Below are 15,574 nucleotides of genomic sequence, written 5' to 3'. Positions count from 1 at the left end.
AGACAGAGGAAGACACTGGGCTAATAGAGTTAAGAGCCAGGAACACCGAGGACCGGCAGAGCCACCAGCAGCTAGAGAGGAAGGAAAGGATTCTTCCCTAAAGGCTTCAGCAGGGATCCCAGACCTGCTGACACCTTAGTTTGGGACTTCTTGCCTTGAAAACTATGAGATAATCTATTTCTTTTGTTTGTTTTAAACCATTCACTTTGTGGTCACTGATTACAGCAGCCCTACAAACTAATGTAATACCTAGCCTCCTTACCATAGGCCAGGAGGGGAAAGAGAATATCGGCAGTCCTTCACAGGCCTGGATTGGATTCTCTTCTTAAACACAGAGACACGCACTGCTGGTGCAGCCAGTATCTGTTTCTCCCCTAACAGTGGAGGGTAAGTATGTGATCAGCCCCTGGGTTCGTTCACCGCACTCGAGCCAACCAGCCTTTTCTTTCCCTCAAACATGTCACGCTTGCTTTGACTTAGGGCCTTGGACTTGCTGTTTTTATTGCCTTGTATGCTTTTCGTTCAGATCTTCACAAGGTGCTCAGGCTTTTCTTCATTCAGGCTTCAGCTCAACGTCACCTACACAGAAAGGACTAATCCAATCTCCCTAGTTAGAACAGCAACATGCACCCTTCCACCTTTCATCGCTGTTTTGTTTACCTCATTAAATGTATCATATCAGAAATAATTTTATTGTTTGCTCACAGGCGTGTTTTTGCCTCCCCCGATAGAATGGAAACTTCACAAGGGCAGTGACTTCATCTTGTTCACCATTCAGCCTCAAGTGCCCAGAATTATACCTGGCACCTAAAAGGTACCAATAAGGATTTCTGGACAATCAAAACACTGACAATTCTAAGAAAACACATACATATATGGTATAGGAAAGGGAAAGGCATACATAAACTTTTAGGGGGGAAATATAGCACAAATAAAAATAAGAGAAAAAAGGAGAAATAAAATATCAAAAATCCTCCAAAGGTCTGGATTAGATGTATTTCCTAAACTACAAAGAAGCTCATTGATGGTATTGCCTGTTCTGTTTCTTCCTTACAGTGGCTAGCAAAACTTTCATAAAGGTTTGGGGAGAGGGTAGGAAGAAAAGAGGATAGGCGCCGCTAGATGCTTGCATCGATGGATGAAATATGGCATGGTGGGGCAGATAAGCCAATAAAATCCCCAAAACTGGGAAGAAACTGAAGAAATCATCAACTGTGATCAGGGTAAATGACTACACAGAACAGTCACACTAGAGAGCTGTTTAGCACAAGACTTATGGGAATTCGATCCTTTTCCCTATTCTCTGGAATGTTTTAATTCCTTCAAAGTTTTGAACACTTAGAAAATATTAAATATATTTCTGCCCTCAGAGCACTCAGTCAAAAGATCTCAATGACTGTGTAATACTATGCTCTTGTCCACTGACCTAATGTGGCTTTCATTTCTCTGCTATATGATGAAATTGAGACTACTAACTAATCCTGTAAAAACTTCCAGTGTCAATAAGATCTTATATTTAAAAAGAAAATCTCAGCCCTAGCTGGTCTGGCTCAGAGGATAGGGTGTCGGTCTGTGGACTGAAGGGTCCCAGGTTTGGTTCCAGTCAAGGGCACGTGCCTGGGTGGCCAGCTGGATCCCCAGTGGGGGGCGTGCAGGAGGCAGCTGATCAATGATTCTCTCTCATCCCCTCTCCCTTCCTCTCTGAAATCAATATATATATAAAATCTCAGAAGAACAGCTCCTTGAGTATTAAGTATTGTTATTAACAACATAGGTAAGAATATATTGTTATAGTTTTATTATTTTAATTTATAGTGGTATCACAAAATTAATGAAATATAAACACACAAAGAAATATTCTTATCCACTCATACTCAACAAAGACTGAGTGAATTGACATTATTCAATATTAAAAGGGGAGGAAAATATCTATAATTAAGATATTAAGAGTACTATATAAATAATTATACTTTGTTTATTCCACTTAATTCTTGTAAGAATTCAATGTTGCACGCATCAACTATTACCCTAAATCTCACAAACTTTCCTGAGAGGTGTAGGAAAGTGGCTGGTTTTTGTGGTTGTCCACCTTCGCTGATGGAGAAGTAGATGGGCGATTTTTATAGGAATGACTCAGTGTGCTACAATGGTCTCCAACCTTTCATGCTTATGAACACTTCTCAGTAAAAAGCTTTGAGCACATTTCTAAAATGTTTATAAGTTATAGAAACAAACTACTCCATGATTATTAAATTGGGTATTAGCAAAGTTTAATTTCTTTTTCAGACAAAAAATAAATATGTACTAACACTTAATACACTAATCATCGTATACACCATAATGAAGAAACTGCTTTGGAGCATAAAAAAGAAGAAAACAAGAGGCAATGGATTTGCTCCTATTATACACCCTAACTCTGCTGCTTCTTGAAACTCAAGGACAGAATTGCTGTCTTCTTAAGAGTATTATCCCACCTGCTCTGTTAATGTTTCTGTGTTGGTATCAATAATAAAATTTCCTACATACTTGATCTATTTTACAAGAAAGTTTCCAAGTGTTGCTCTCAGGGGCAAAGATGGGTTAAGAATCCTGTTATATGACATGTTGGGGAAGAAGGCTAGAGTGTCCGAAGAGGGCCCGGTGGTGCTGGGAAGTGGAAAAGGGGAATCAGGCCCCTTGGTGGCGGGAGGATGGAGAGCTGACAGATCCTTCAAGAGGCATGGTGTGTTCTCACAAGGATTTCTCCCCCAGAAATAGGCAGTGCTACACCGGGGAGATGACATCATTTAACTCTGGGCTATTTGTAATTTCTTCACCCATGAGATTGGTAATAATCCCTTTCTGCGATTTTATTTCTGTTAGAAGGGGTGACTAACAAGCCAATTACTTGGCAAGAGAAGGAACTGAATTTCCTGACTGTTTCTAAGGTGACAAATACTCCCTCCTACCTTGTATTTTGTTAAAACACATTTTAGGTCAAACTAGAAAATGGAATGACACTGTAACGCAAGGCTCAACCATGTGTACATGAAGAAAGGGTGAACTTATACTCGGATATACAAAGCGATATGAAGTGTAGTGTAGGGAATTGAGACTTTACCCAAGGGATGTAAGGTTTGGTGGTTCTGTCTGGTTTCTTTTTAAATACTTACATCGCCGAGTCTTTCCCGAGAGCTGCTCCTGTGGGAACCCTTGGATTCTCCACTGGCGCTTTCACTGTCGCTGTCCCTGCAGCTGTTCTGTCCTGGCTTGAGCTAAAGACAAAAGAAAAGAGAGACAAGAAGAGAGTCAGCGTTCTCCCCTCACAGGATTGTTGCTTCGCCCCTCTCTGTAAGCCTCATCAGAAGTGAAGAACTTTAAGTCTTGATCTTGAACATTCTTCTCAGTTTCTGAATCCTGTCAGGCAAGTTGCCATAGAGAGAAACACAGAAGGTAGGATAAGCAAAACATTTACCATAGAATGCTGATGCAGATAAAAGAGTGAGCAAGCCTCAAATAAACACTTGAAAAGTCTAACAAGGGTCCATAAATCTTAGAAAGTAATCTTCCCTCAAAGTTTTCCTGTTTCATTGTGATTGTTGGTCAAAAATAAAAAGACCCAGAACACTGGCCAGATTACACCAACTATAATTTCCCACCTTGTTTCTCCTGTCCCCTTCTAATAAACAACAGAACAGGAGAAAAACCAAGGCTTTCTCATCCTAGGAGAAAATGATGAGATGCTGGGTGCTATCCGTAACCACTGGGAAGACACTTAATAATCCTGTTTGTTGAGACAACGTTCTGGAGGTCTCCTGCTCGATATTTAAAAGTCCCAGGTTAAGACATACAGTTTAAGTAAATTAAGCCAGCACTCATTCAACAAACAGGTATTAAGTCCACAACTGGGCCTGGTAGTAAGCATTAGAGATATGGTGACAAACAAAAAAACAAAAAAGTCTCTACACATTTACGCAGCTCTGGTTTTCCAATAAACGAGTCAAACACATAAGGAAGATCGGTCTGTCTATGATGTCATCACCAACCAAATTTGCAGAAATCCCAAGCAATTTGATGAAGGTTACAAGACACAGCTCCTTTACAACGTGCTCAATCTAGCAAATGAAATAAAGTGCAAGACATGTAAGTATAACCATACAAGAAAATACTTGCTAAATGAAAACTAAAAATTAGCCAGTGACCACCGAGGAAAGTGATTTTTGAAGCCATGGATTTTGAAAGAGGACTGAGTTCAGAGGATTTGGCTGAGAGGAGAGAAGACAATCCTGATGGGAGAAAGGCAGAAAGCAAAGGCAGGGAAAGCGACTTGCCAGGAAATGATTCGGGTCTTCTCAGAAACAGAATGAGAAGACATATTTGGGGAGAAAATAGAAAGAAATCTTAGAGATGGGTGTATGGACCAGAACATGGATAGTCTCAATCAAAGCAAAAGCTCCATTTTTCTGGGAAGGAGGGAACTTCTGAGAGCAGAACAGATAACAGGTAGCAAAACATTTATCTGCATGTTTTCATATGGCTCTGGGGCCAAGGGATAAGATGAACAAAATGAACGGAGACTGAATCTGTATTACATTTCTATATCTTCAATGTGCTTCTTTAAAGACTGAAGTGCAGACCCCACTTTTTAAAAAATGTTTTTATTGATTTTTAGAGAGACAGAGGGAGAGGGATAGAGAGATAGAAACATCAATGAGAAAGAAACATCTATCAGCTACCTCCTGCACCTATTGGGGATTGAGCCTGCAACCTGGATATGTGCCCTGACCAGAAATTCACTGATGACCTCTTGATTCATGGGTTGATGCTCAACCACTGAGCCATACCAGCAGGGCCAGACACCACTTTTGATCATACCACCTAATTAGATATTTCCAGATCCCCACTATGTAGAGCATTCTTTTTCGCTTTCATACTATCTACAAATCCATTTTTTTTTTAATCCTCACCCAGGACACGTTTTTTCATTGATTCTAGAGAGAGAGAAAGGGAGAGGGAGAAAGAGAGAAACATCAATGTGAGATAGAAACATCAATCAGCTGCCTCAGATATGGGCCCCAACCAGGGATTGAACCCACAACCTGGGTATGTGCCCTGACTGGGAATTGAACCCGCAAACCTTTGGTGCATGGGACAATGCTCTAATCACACAGCAACTCCAGCGAGGGCTCTACAAATCCATTTTTATCATTTCCTTCTAAGCATTATTCTCCAGAAGTCTTCTCTAATGGAACCCCAACAGTAATGCTAATTCTACTTTGTATCCTCCTCAGCCTTTAAGCATTTCATCTCCTCCTAAATTATTGCTAAACTTGCTAATTCTCAGTTAATCCAGATGCAAGCTCTATGAGCCTTTATTACTATGGAATATAAGTTCAGAATATTGTCTTTCTATTCAAGTATTCATTTGTATACTTATAATAAAAGGGGATTTAATCTAAAATGAACATCACTTTCTTGAACATGTCATGTCCATTTCTGCTCTCCACGTTTTCACACTGAATTTCCTCTTTCTGGCATGCTCATCCTCACATTCTCTGTGCTCCTCAGGCCAAGATTTAAAAAAAAAAAAAAAAAAAAAACCTCATAGATAGTATATCCTCCACCATGGTCTTTGAAGAAATCTTTCTTTATAAATTCATTTTTTAATATATGCCCTCACAGTTAGCTAGCATAACATTCTATCATATATTTTCAAGTTTAAAGCAGACTACTATTAAATAAGTTTGCACTGATGATAAAATCTGTATGTGGAGAGGCCCCCTTAATTTATAAGCAATGTCAGAAATCTCACCTCACTGGAATTCTGAGTTAAGCAAACATAGGTAAAGGTACCTCCAATGTGTAGATGAAGAAACAAATAAAACCAGAGATGTGCTCAGAAGTAGGCATGAAATCTAGAACTAAACCCATGTCTCTACTGCCTACTGCTCACTTCATTCAAATCTTAGTGCCCATTTATTTTTTTAAATATGTTTTTATTGATTTTTCAGAAAGAGGGGAAGGGAGAGGGATAGAGAGAAAGAATCGTCGATGAGAGAGAAAGATCGATCGGCTGCCTCCTGCATGCCACCTACTGGAATGGAGCCCACAATCTGAGCATGTGCCCTGACCTGGAATGGAACAGGGACCTCTTGGTTCCTGAGTTTACGCTCAACCACTGAGTCACAGCAGCTGCACCTTAGTATGCATTTAGGTATTTACATTTAACATGGAAATAATGAGTCTGCAGGATGTTAGTATCTCCATAGAATATATTCTAAATACATCTTTAGTACTTGGCTACATTCACAAGAAAGAACTCTTATAAGGTGATATCTGATCAAGAGATGTTTATAAAAACTCAGTCCCCCAACTAAGATGAAAAATAAAGATCCAAGGAATAAAGGGTATCAGGGTGTGAAGACTTTTTCTAATATCTAACTGGCTTAGCAAACTGTGGACTTTGCATATGGATCTTTTCCATGTTTTTGCACGGAAGGAAAATGATACAAGGCCCAACAAGAGACTCGAGTGGACTTGACATAAATTATCTGACTAACTGTTGATTTGGGCTAAGGGCAAAACTCAAGAAGAACTGAGATGAAGCAGTTTGCTAGTCTTCCCTGTGCCCTGCCAGCAAAAGCACTTCAGTGAATTTTCTTGGGAGAGTCTTACATAAAATCCACCCCCACACTACCCCTTTCTCTTCCAAAGCCAGGCTCAAGTTTAAAGGAAACTTAGGATTTTAAACTGTCAGACAGCTCAATATTTCAAAGAAATGGATTGACTATAGTAAGTACTAAAGCTAAACCACATGATTTCAGGCAAAAGAAGTATTCACTCTTAATCCCATGAATATATTTAAAACTGGCATTTTCAGCCACATCCAATGGATCATTTGGGGTAGCATAACTAACTCAAAAGTTGTAATCCTTCACCTGAAATTCCCAGCTATTTCCTACAACCAAGAGACATTACAAAGGCCAGGTGTTGGCTTAAACATTTAAAGACCTAAGAAAAATCAATCTGCTTACATTGATTTGTCCTAGCATCCATGGCGGCTCTGTTATAAGAAAGCATCGCTCTAACCTCACTGCAATGAGTTCTCTTACTATCAGCCTATAAATACTTCAGCACCTCGTTTATTTAAAAATTACTGTAATTCACTCTCTAGTTCCAGAACTTTCTTCCCATCAGAGGAGTATATATTTCAGTCACCAGTATTAAAACAAACGAGACAAAATGAAAGGATACTAATGTCTGGCATGAGTGGCAGTAATTATATCGATAAGATTAATATCTTTTATAAAATGAAGCCATTTCGTTTTTCATTAGATTTCACTGTCAACAATATATTCTCCACACTCTGAAACTGTGATCTCGTTACAGACTTAACTGTTATTAATGGCTAATTAGGAAAATAACGATCCATGGTTTTATCACTGCTAATGAACATATAGCAAAGTCTCATCTCCCTGGACTGAGTGAAAGGTAGAGCAATTCTGCACACATCTGCCAAGATTTGTGAGCCAGGCTATGATCATTCTTTTCAGCTTGAGTATGGAGAGTTCCAGCAAGATGCTAGCTGCTCAGCAGGTGTCATTAACCCTTCAAGCAAAATTTATAGGAGAATAAAGTATGTAGAGAAGATGTCTATGCCTGGAACTCCCGAGGAATGATGTAAATTATGTAGTGTAATACAGAAGATCATCCAATTATGCAGTGCAATGCAGAAGAGCATTCCACAGTTTTGTTCCTCAAAGCGGCATAAATCCTCTCTCAGACTGCTGAGTTCTCTTGTAAGGATCTAAATAAATTCTATATAAGGTTTTTAAAACGTGTCAATAAGCACAGAATTTTCTCTCATTCAAAGAAATTTTGAAATACACCTTCATTAAAACAGTAAGAATTTAATCTCATAATTTTTTTCCAAAAAATAATTGTCCACAATGGGGAGGGTTTAATAGATTGGGTGGCATCTGTACTATTTTATTCCTTAGGCTTTAAAAGTATTTCAGATGAGATATAGAGAACCAAACTCAAGAACTTAACGATAGCTCGGCTGGCATGACTGAGTGGTTGGGGGTCTACCTATGAACCAGGAGGTCACATTTCGATTCCAGGTCAGGGAACATGCCCAGACTGCGGGCTCGATCTCCAGAGTTGGGTATGCATGAGGCAGCTGATCAATGATTCTCTTTCATCATTGATGTTTCTATCTCTCTCTTCCTCTCCCTTCCTCTTTAAAATAAATAAAAATATTTTTTAAAATGAAAATTATAAACATGTAAGTAAAATAATTTGCAGGACCTATAAAATATGTTCTAGAGGTTAACTCATGTATTTTCCATTAAATGAAAAATAAAAGAAATAACCTAATTATAGAGATGAAAAAGAACATACATAAGAAAAAAACAAAACAAAACACAACTATAGCGAAAAGTAAAGGAAGATTATCTACTTATATAAAAACCCTGGGTGTAACATCACGACCCAAGGCGCTACCAACGGGAAGGAAGGGAATCCTGCAGGGGTTGTCTTGGAAATGGCTGCGCCCTCCCCCAGCTGTTTCCCCGGAAGGCGAGGTTTCAGGCAGGAACCCGCCCTCAGAGCGGAGCATGGAAGTACTGAGTCCTGGGTTGCCTTGCCAAGGGCTGCGTCCTCCCCAAGCTGTTTGCCATGAGGCCTGAGGGAAGAACCTACCCTGGAAGCGCCAGGAGCGCCCAGCAGCAGTCAGTCCTGGGTTGCTGAGGCGGAGGCCACAGCATGGTAGAACTCTGGGTCTGGCCTAACAGGGGGCGTGGCCGGCCTTCAAACCAGACCCTGACAGTAGGGAGGAGGCAGCCCCATTCCTCACAGAATCTGTTGTTGGATAGCTTGCTATCAGTGGCCTTCCAGCCAGGAACCCCATTCACCTGCACCCCAGACCCTGACAGGAGGGAGGAGGGAGCCCCATTCCTCACGGAATCGACAGGTGGCCAGCTTGCTGTCAGGGGCCTGCCAGCTAGGAATCCTATTCACCTGCATATCTGTATAAAGTTTTAATACATTATATTAGAGGTCGTGGTGGTACTGTTTTACCCACAGCGTCTACAGAAATTGCTGCAAAGTTACTTCTCGGTGGAAGCACCTTTCATTCCCAATATAAATTACCGATTCCATTAAATAAAACTTCAATTTCTAGACTCGATATAAACAGTGAAGTTTCTAAAACTATTAAAAAGGCCCAACTTCTCATTATTGATGAATGCACCATGGCATCCAGTCATGCTATAAACGCCATAGACAGATTACTAAGAGAAATTATGAGTCTAAATGTTGTATTTGGTGGGAAAGTTCTCCTTCTTTGAGGAGATTTTCGACAATGTCCCAGTATTGTACTGTATGCCATGGGATCAGCCATAGTACAAATGAGTGTAAAGTACTGCAATGTTTTGGGATGTTTCAGAAAGTTGTCTCTTACAACAAATATGAGATCAGAGGATTCTGCTTATAGTGGATGGTTAGTAAAATTTGGAAATGGCAAACTTGATAGCAGTTTTCATTTAGGAATGGATATTATTGAAATCCCTGTGAAATTATCTGTAATGGATCTATTATTGAAGCTACCTTTGGAAATACTATATCTATAGATAATAAAAATATATCTAAACGTGCAATTCTTTGTCAAAAAATGAGCATGTTCAAAAATTAAATGAAGAAATTTTGGATATACTCGATGGAGATTTTCACACATATTTGAGTGATGATTCCATTGATTCCACAGATGATGCTGAACAGGAAAATTTTCCCATCAAATTTCTTAATAGTATTACTCCTTCGGAAATGCCGTGTCATAAATTAAAATTGAAAGTGGGTGCAATCATCATGCTATTGAGAAATCTTAATAGTAAATGGGGTCTTTGTAATTGTACCAGATTTATTATCAAAAGATTATGACCTGACATTATCAAAACTGAAGTATTAACAGAATCTGCAGAGGGAGAGGTTGTTCTGCTTCCAAGAATTAATTTGTCCCCATCTGACACTGGCTTCCCATTTAAATTGATTCGACGACGGTTTCCCATGATGCCAGCATTTGTGATGACTATTAATAAATCACAAGGACAAACTCTAGACAGAGTAGGCATATTCCTACCAGAACACGTTTTTGCACATGGTCAGTTATTTGTTCTTTTCTCTCGAGTTTGAAGAGCATGTGACGTTACAGTTCAAGTTCTAAGTACTTCATCACAAGGGAAATTAGTCAAGCACTCTGAAAGTGTTTTCACTCTTAATGTGGTGTACAGGGAGATATCAGATTAAGTTTAATCACTTTATAAGTCATTGTTTGCATCACTATTGTTTTTATATCATGTTTTTGTTGTTTTCATATCATGTTTTTGTCGTTTCTATATCATGCCTCTGTTGTTATATCCTTTTGTTACTGTTTATTTATTAATAAATTTATATATTATTTTCATATACATTTTACTAATTTCCTTTCATCTCTCACACTTCTATTATAAAGAAAGGGAAAATAGCAATATTAAAATATCTCCGCTAATTAATTCCCTTTTTTAAAAATAAATATATTTTAATGATTTTTTACAGAGAGGAAAGGAGAGAGAGAGTTAGAAACATCGATGAGAGAGAAATATTGAGAGAGAAACATTGATCAGCTGCCTCCTGCACACCTCCCACTGGGAATGTGCCTGCAACCAAGTTACATGCCCTTGACCAGAATCGAACCTGGGACCTTTCAGTCCGCAGGCCGATGCTCTATCCACTGAGCCAAACCGGCCATGGTTAATTCCCTTTTTTAAAAAAAATATATTTTATTAATTTTTTACAGAGAGGAAGGGAGAGGGATAGAGAGTTGGAAACCTCGATGAGCTGAAACCGGTTTGGCTCAGTGGATAGAGTGTTGGCCTGTGGACTAAAAGGTCCCGGGTTCGATTCCGGTCAAGGGCATGTACCTGGGTTGCGGGCACATCCCCGGTAGGAGATGTACAGGAGGCAGCTAATCGATGTTTCTCTCCCATCGATGTTTCTAACTCTCTATCTCTCTCCCTTCCTCTCTGTAAAAACTCAATAAATATATTAAAAAACAAAAACAAAAAACATCGATGAGAGAGAGACATCAATCAGCTGCCTCCTGCACACTCCCCACTGGGGATGTGCCCGCAACCAAGGTACATGCTCTTGGCCAGAATCGAACCCGGGCCCTTGAGTCCACAGGCCGATGCTCTATCCAATGAGCCAAACTGGTTAGGGCAATTAATTCCCTTTTAATGTGCATGAATTTCGTGCACCAGGCTACTAGTAAAAATATAAATAACATAATGAATTGAAAATTAAAATATTGTACAATTAATAAAGTAGAGTAAAACTGAGAGCAAAACTTACAAAGATAAGAGAGAAACCTCATACAAACCTAAGAATAAAAAGAGATAAAAAGCAACACCAAACATGAAAATAATATATCATTATATAATAATGTGATAACAAGACACACTTATATATAAAATGTAATAGGCACAAATCTAAATTATAGCAGTAAACATTATTCTTTGGTACTGTCAAAGTAATAATCAAATATTTTAAAATTTTAAAGAAAATTTAACAAAATTTGATTCAGAGCATGTAAAAAATATGCAAAGCTAATCTATGCCGAAATCTTATAATAATAAAACAAAAAGGGAAATATGGAATAATATTCTTAATTAAAAGAGCTGCTAAAATATGATGAAATATAATAAATTGAACTTAATAAAATCTAACAGAATTTTTCACAAAAATATGAGTCCATTAATTTGCAAGTGGGCACCATGGAGCTTTCTGAAGTGATGGCAAAGTTCTGAAATTGGAGTGTGATGCTGGTTGCATAACTCTTAAATTTAGTAAAATTCATTAAATTGTACATTTACACTGAGTGGATTTTATGGGATGTAACTTATATTTCAATAAAGCAATTTATTTCTAAAAAAGCAAAAGATCCCATCAGTTTAATTTCTTCAAGTCAACAGTGCCATATAAAATCTACTCACAAGGTAAACAGGGGCAAGTATCTTGAGGGCCCCCTTGGGTTCCTGCCTAACACAGTGAGTTTACAAAGGTAAGAAAAGGAGAAATTGCTTCTAGATCCATGTATCATAAAATGACTCCAATGGAATCCAGAAAGTTTTATTAATGTCATATAAGATAGGGTTCATAGATATGCCTAGACTATGGGAGTATCATTTATCTGTGTGAGCTATGTTCCCAAATAAATGCTTAAAGAATTGCACAGATAGTATCTTGAAGACTGTCATAAGTTTGAAAAATGCAAAGGGCTGAAGCACTTCCACTTGTCAATCACCTACATAGTATTCAAGATTTAAAGATGTTTAGTGGACTTCATAGCAGTAGGGAAAATTGAAAGTTAGTAAAATAAAGAGGAAATAAGCCAAAATCAATCTACTTACATAGCCTCAAACATAAACAAGAAGCAATTAAGACAATCAAGAACAATCTGACTAACTTTGATATCTTTCCAATAGACAAACTCAACCCAGATAACAAAACTTACTGTTTTACAGCTTATCAAGAGAATCAAAATTCTTCTATGAGTTGGCCAAGGTGCTATTATACTATTTCCTCATAACTTAATAAGGTGAAGGGAAGAGAGTGCAAATGTAAAAAGCAATGCTTGATGTATTACTAAACATCTCTATCTACAACTTGGGTATTATTTCTAGATTAAATTATGTTGAGACAAAAGGTTTAATAACATACCTGACTTTTTGATTTTCTACCAAAAAAAGATAAACTATAAGGGGAAAACTCTAAGGGGAAAAGGATGTACAAATTGGGATTAAAGAGAAAAGCCTGAAAGAACAGAAGGTGCTTGGCATTCCTTGGGTTTGTTTGTGGACTACTAGGATAAATCTCTTTTCAAATAGGCTCACAAATTCACACACAATATACATATGAAAGGCACAAATAATTCTATGAAGGAATACTTCTGACCTCTTTGGTATAGTTTCTAACCTTCTGATAATGATAATTTGATTATTAAAAGGAAACTCTGAGAATATTATTTTGGAGGAGAGGATAAAGATACAAAAGTAACAAATACACAAACCTCAGTTTTATAGTTTTCTATAAACAAAACAAATTTTCAAACTTTTTAATGACCTGGCATTATTTAAAATAACCATCACCCTCAAACCTGAAATGCTTTATGTCTTTTATTTTTCCCATTTGAAAACACAGTCATCTGAAGTGTAAGGACGGAAATGCTAGCATTTAACCTTAATTGCTTCCTTACTCCACATACATATGAATTTTAATTGGGGGGGATGGACACAATTCAGTCCATAGCATTTAACCTGTATATCACTAAACTTATTACCAAGTAGTGACTATTTCAGAATAGTTTACATTACTTCCAGGAGAATAGAAATAAATGGGTTTAGCAAGCACTATTCAATTTTTTTGAAAAGCCACAGACATCCTAGGTGGGATGGGTCCCACAAATGCATTTCTAGCATATTTGATATCCCTATTATAAACTGCATTGTGCCCACCCAAAATTCATATGTAGGAACTCTAACTTCCATTTCTTCAGAATGTGACTTTTCTTGAAGATGGGACTTTAAAAAGGTAATTAAGTTGAAATGAGTCCATTATAGTGGGCCCTAATCCAAGCTGACTTGTCCTATATAATAAAACCCTAATATGCAAATCAACAGAACAGCAAAACAACCGGTCGCTATGATGTGCACTGACCACCAGGGGGCAGATGCTCAATTCAGGAGCTGCCCTCTGGTGGTCAGTGTACTCCCACAGGGGGAGCGCTGCTCAGCCAGAAGCCAGGCTCATGGCTGGCGAGCGTGGTGGTGGCGGGAGCCTCTCCTTTCTCCATGGCAGCGCTAAGGAACAGCGAGCCAAGTGGTAAGGAGCAGTGAGCAGGCGGGCAGTAAGAAGCAAGGGGTCCTGGACTGCGAGAGGGCGAAGGCCGGGCTGAGGGTCCCCTCCAGTGCATGCATTTTGTGCACTAGACCTCTAGTGTCCATATAAGAAGAGATTGAGACAAAGGGAGAGACACCAAAAATACACATGCACAGAGAAAAGGCCACATGAGGACACAATGAGAAGGCAGCCAACTATAAGACAAGGAGAGAGGCCCTAGGAGAAAACAAACCTGCCAATACCTTGGTTTAAGACTTCTAGTTTCCAGAACTAATAGAAAATAAATTTCTGTTTCCTAAGCCACCAGGTCTGTGGTATTTTATTACAGCAACCCTAGGAAACGAATAATCCTTTTATATAGGGTAGAAATATCCTGGCTATTATTGGTCCCAACTTAGAAGAGAACATAATGACTCAAGACAAAACAAAGAAACTCAGCTACCTTTCCATTTCTTTCATTCCCTTTACAAAAAAAAAAAAAAAAGTCTGGAAAATATTTTATTCAGCATCTCCAATTCTTCTCTACAGTCTCTGTTTAACCTGGTCCCAGGAGGCTTTGTCCCACTGCCATGAAATTGCTCTGTCAAACTCAACAACAAGCTATCAAAAGCATTTGCAGAGCTCAGGGCAAGAAACCCACAAACTTGTGTCTAAATAGTTATAAGTTGTAAATCAAACTAATATAGTGTTAAAAAAATATGTCAATGAAGACCAGGTTTTACTTTAGGATTCTATATTCCTTGAAGTTCCTTGATGGAATGTGCCAGTGCAGAAGATCCGGGCCCTGGCCTATGCAGTTCTCTCCTCATGTATAGCTCTGTCCTATATCTCAAGAAGCCTCACCTGCACATGGGGTAATCTCCCACCCAACCTCTAGGCTCCATCCACATCACCCGTTTTACCCAACTCCTACTGGCAATGGCCCCGATTCAGGCTTAGATATATATATAGCTGTGGTACGATCTGCTCTCAGGAGGATGGATTTAGGAAATAGATGCTAAAAGCCAGATTGAGAATATTTGGGCTAGGAATTCTGAAGTCCCAGATAACCAGTCGAAGGGGAGTAGTAAGCTCCAAGTGGGCACATGTCCTTGGCCCTTTGAATTCTTCCATCTGCAAAGGGGCACGGCTTAAGGAGGGCCATAGTAGGACCCAAGGCAGAGGCCCTCTGCCTGGCTTTAAAGGCAGAAGCAATCATTAACAACCTCCAAATGGTAGACACAGTGGTCACTGTCAGTCGCACACTGAATTGATCTATCTAACAGTACCATCTGACACAGTGGTCAGTCTGTTGGTCTTGAAGCACTTGCTTCACTCCTGCTCTTCCTCTGACCTCTCTGGCTACTCTTTATCAGTCTCCTGATGAGTCCGCCATATCCTCCCAACTCTTAGGTTCCCTAGGGTCAGTCCTTGGACCTCTTCTTTTTTTTCTATTTATACTTAGTACCCTTAATAATCTCATCCAGTCTCATGCTTTTAAATAATACCTATGTGCTGATGATGCCTAATTTATATATTTAGCCCCAATCCCCTCCCAAAATTCCAGTCTTTTAAATGCAGCTGCATTTTTTAATTTCACATCAGATGTCTAATGGGCATCACAAACATAAATTGACTAAAGAAATATTCTCGATGTTTCCAATTGTTCATAATGGCAATT

At 38.8% G+C, this 15,574-nt stretch overlaps 1 protein-coding gene across 6 annotated transcripts in view; it reads right to left on the bottom strand.

Moving 5' to 3' along the window:
• The window catches only part of AUTS2 (activator of transcription and developmental regulator AUTS2), a 1,107,415-nt gene that overhangs the window by 591,199 nt on the left and 500,642 nt on the right, over positions 1-15,574 (bottom strand). For all 6 annotated transcript variants that reach the window (XM_070412831.1, XM_070412836.1, XM_070412833.1 and 3 more), the window contains exon 3: positions 3,153-3,254. In XM_070412831.1, coding sequence (XP_070268932.1) covers positions 3,153-3,254 — 102 coding nt within the window. The remainder of the gene's footprint in view (positions 1-3,152; positions 3,255-15,574) is intronic.

The sequence above is a fragment of the Myotis yumanensis genome, unplaced genomic scaffold (genome assembly GCF_028538775.1).
Source record: "Myotis yumanensis isolate MYYU_CA2020_CCGP unplaced genomic scaffold, mMyoYum1.0.hap1 SCAF_4, whole genome shotgun sequence".
In the NCBI taxonomy this organism is placed as follows: domain Eukaryota; kingdom Metazoa; phylum Chordata; class Mammalia; order Chiroptera; family Vespertilionidae; genus Myotis; species Myotis yumanensis.
The sequence above is the reverse complement of the archived record's forward strand: the minus strand, read 5'-3'. Positions and strand labels throughout refer to the sequence as shown.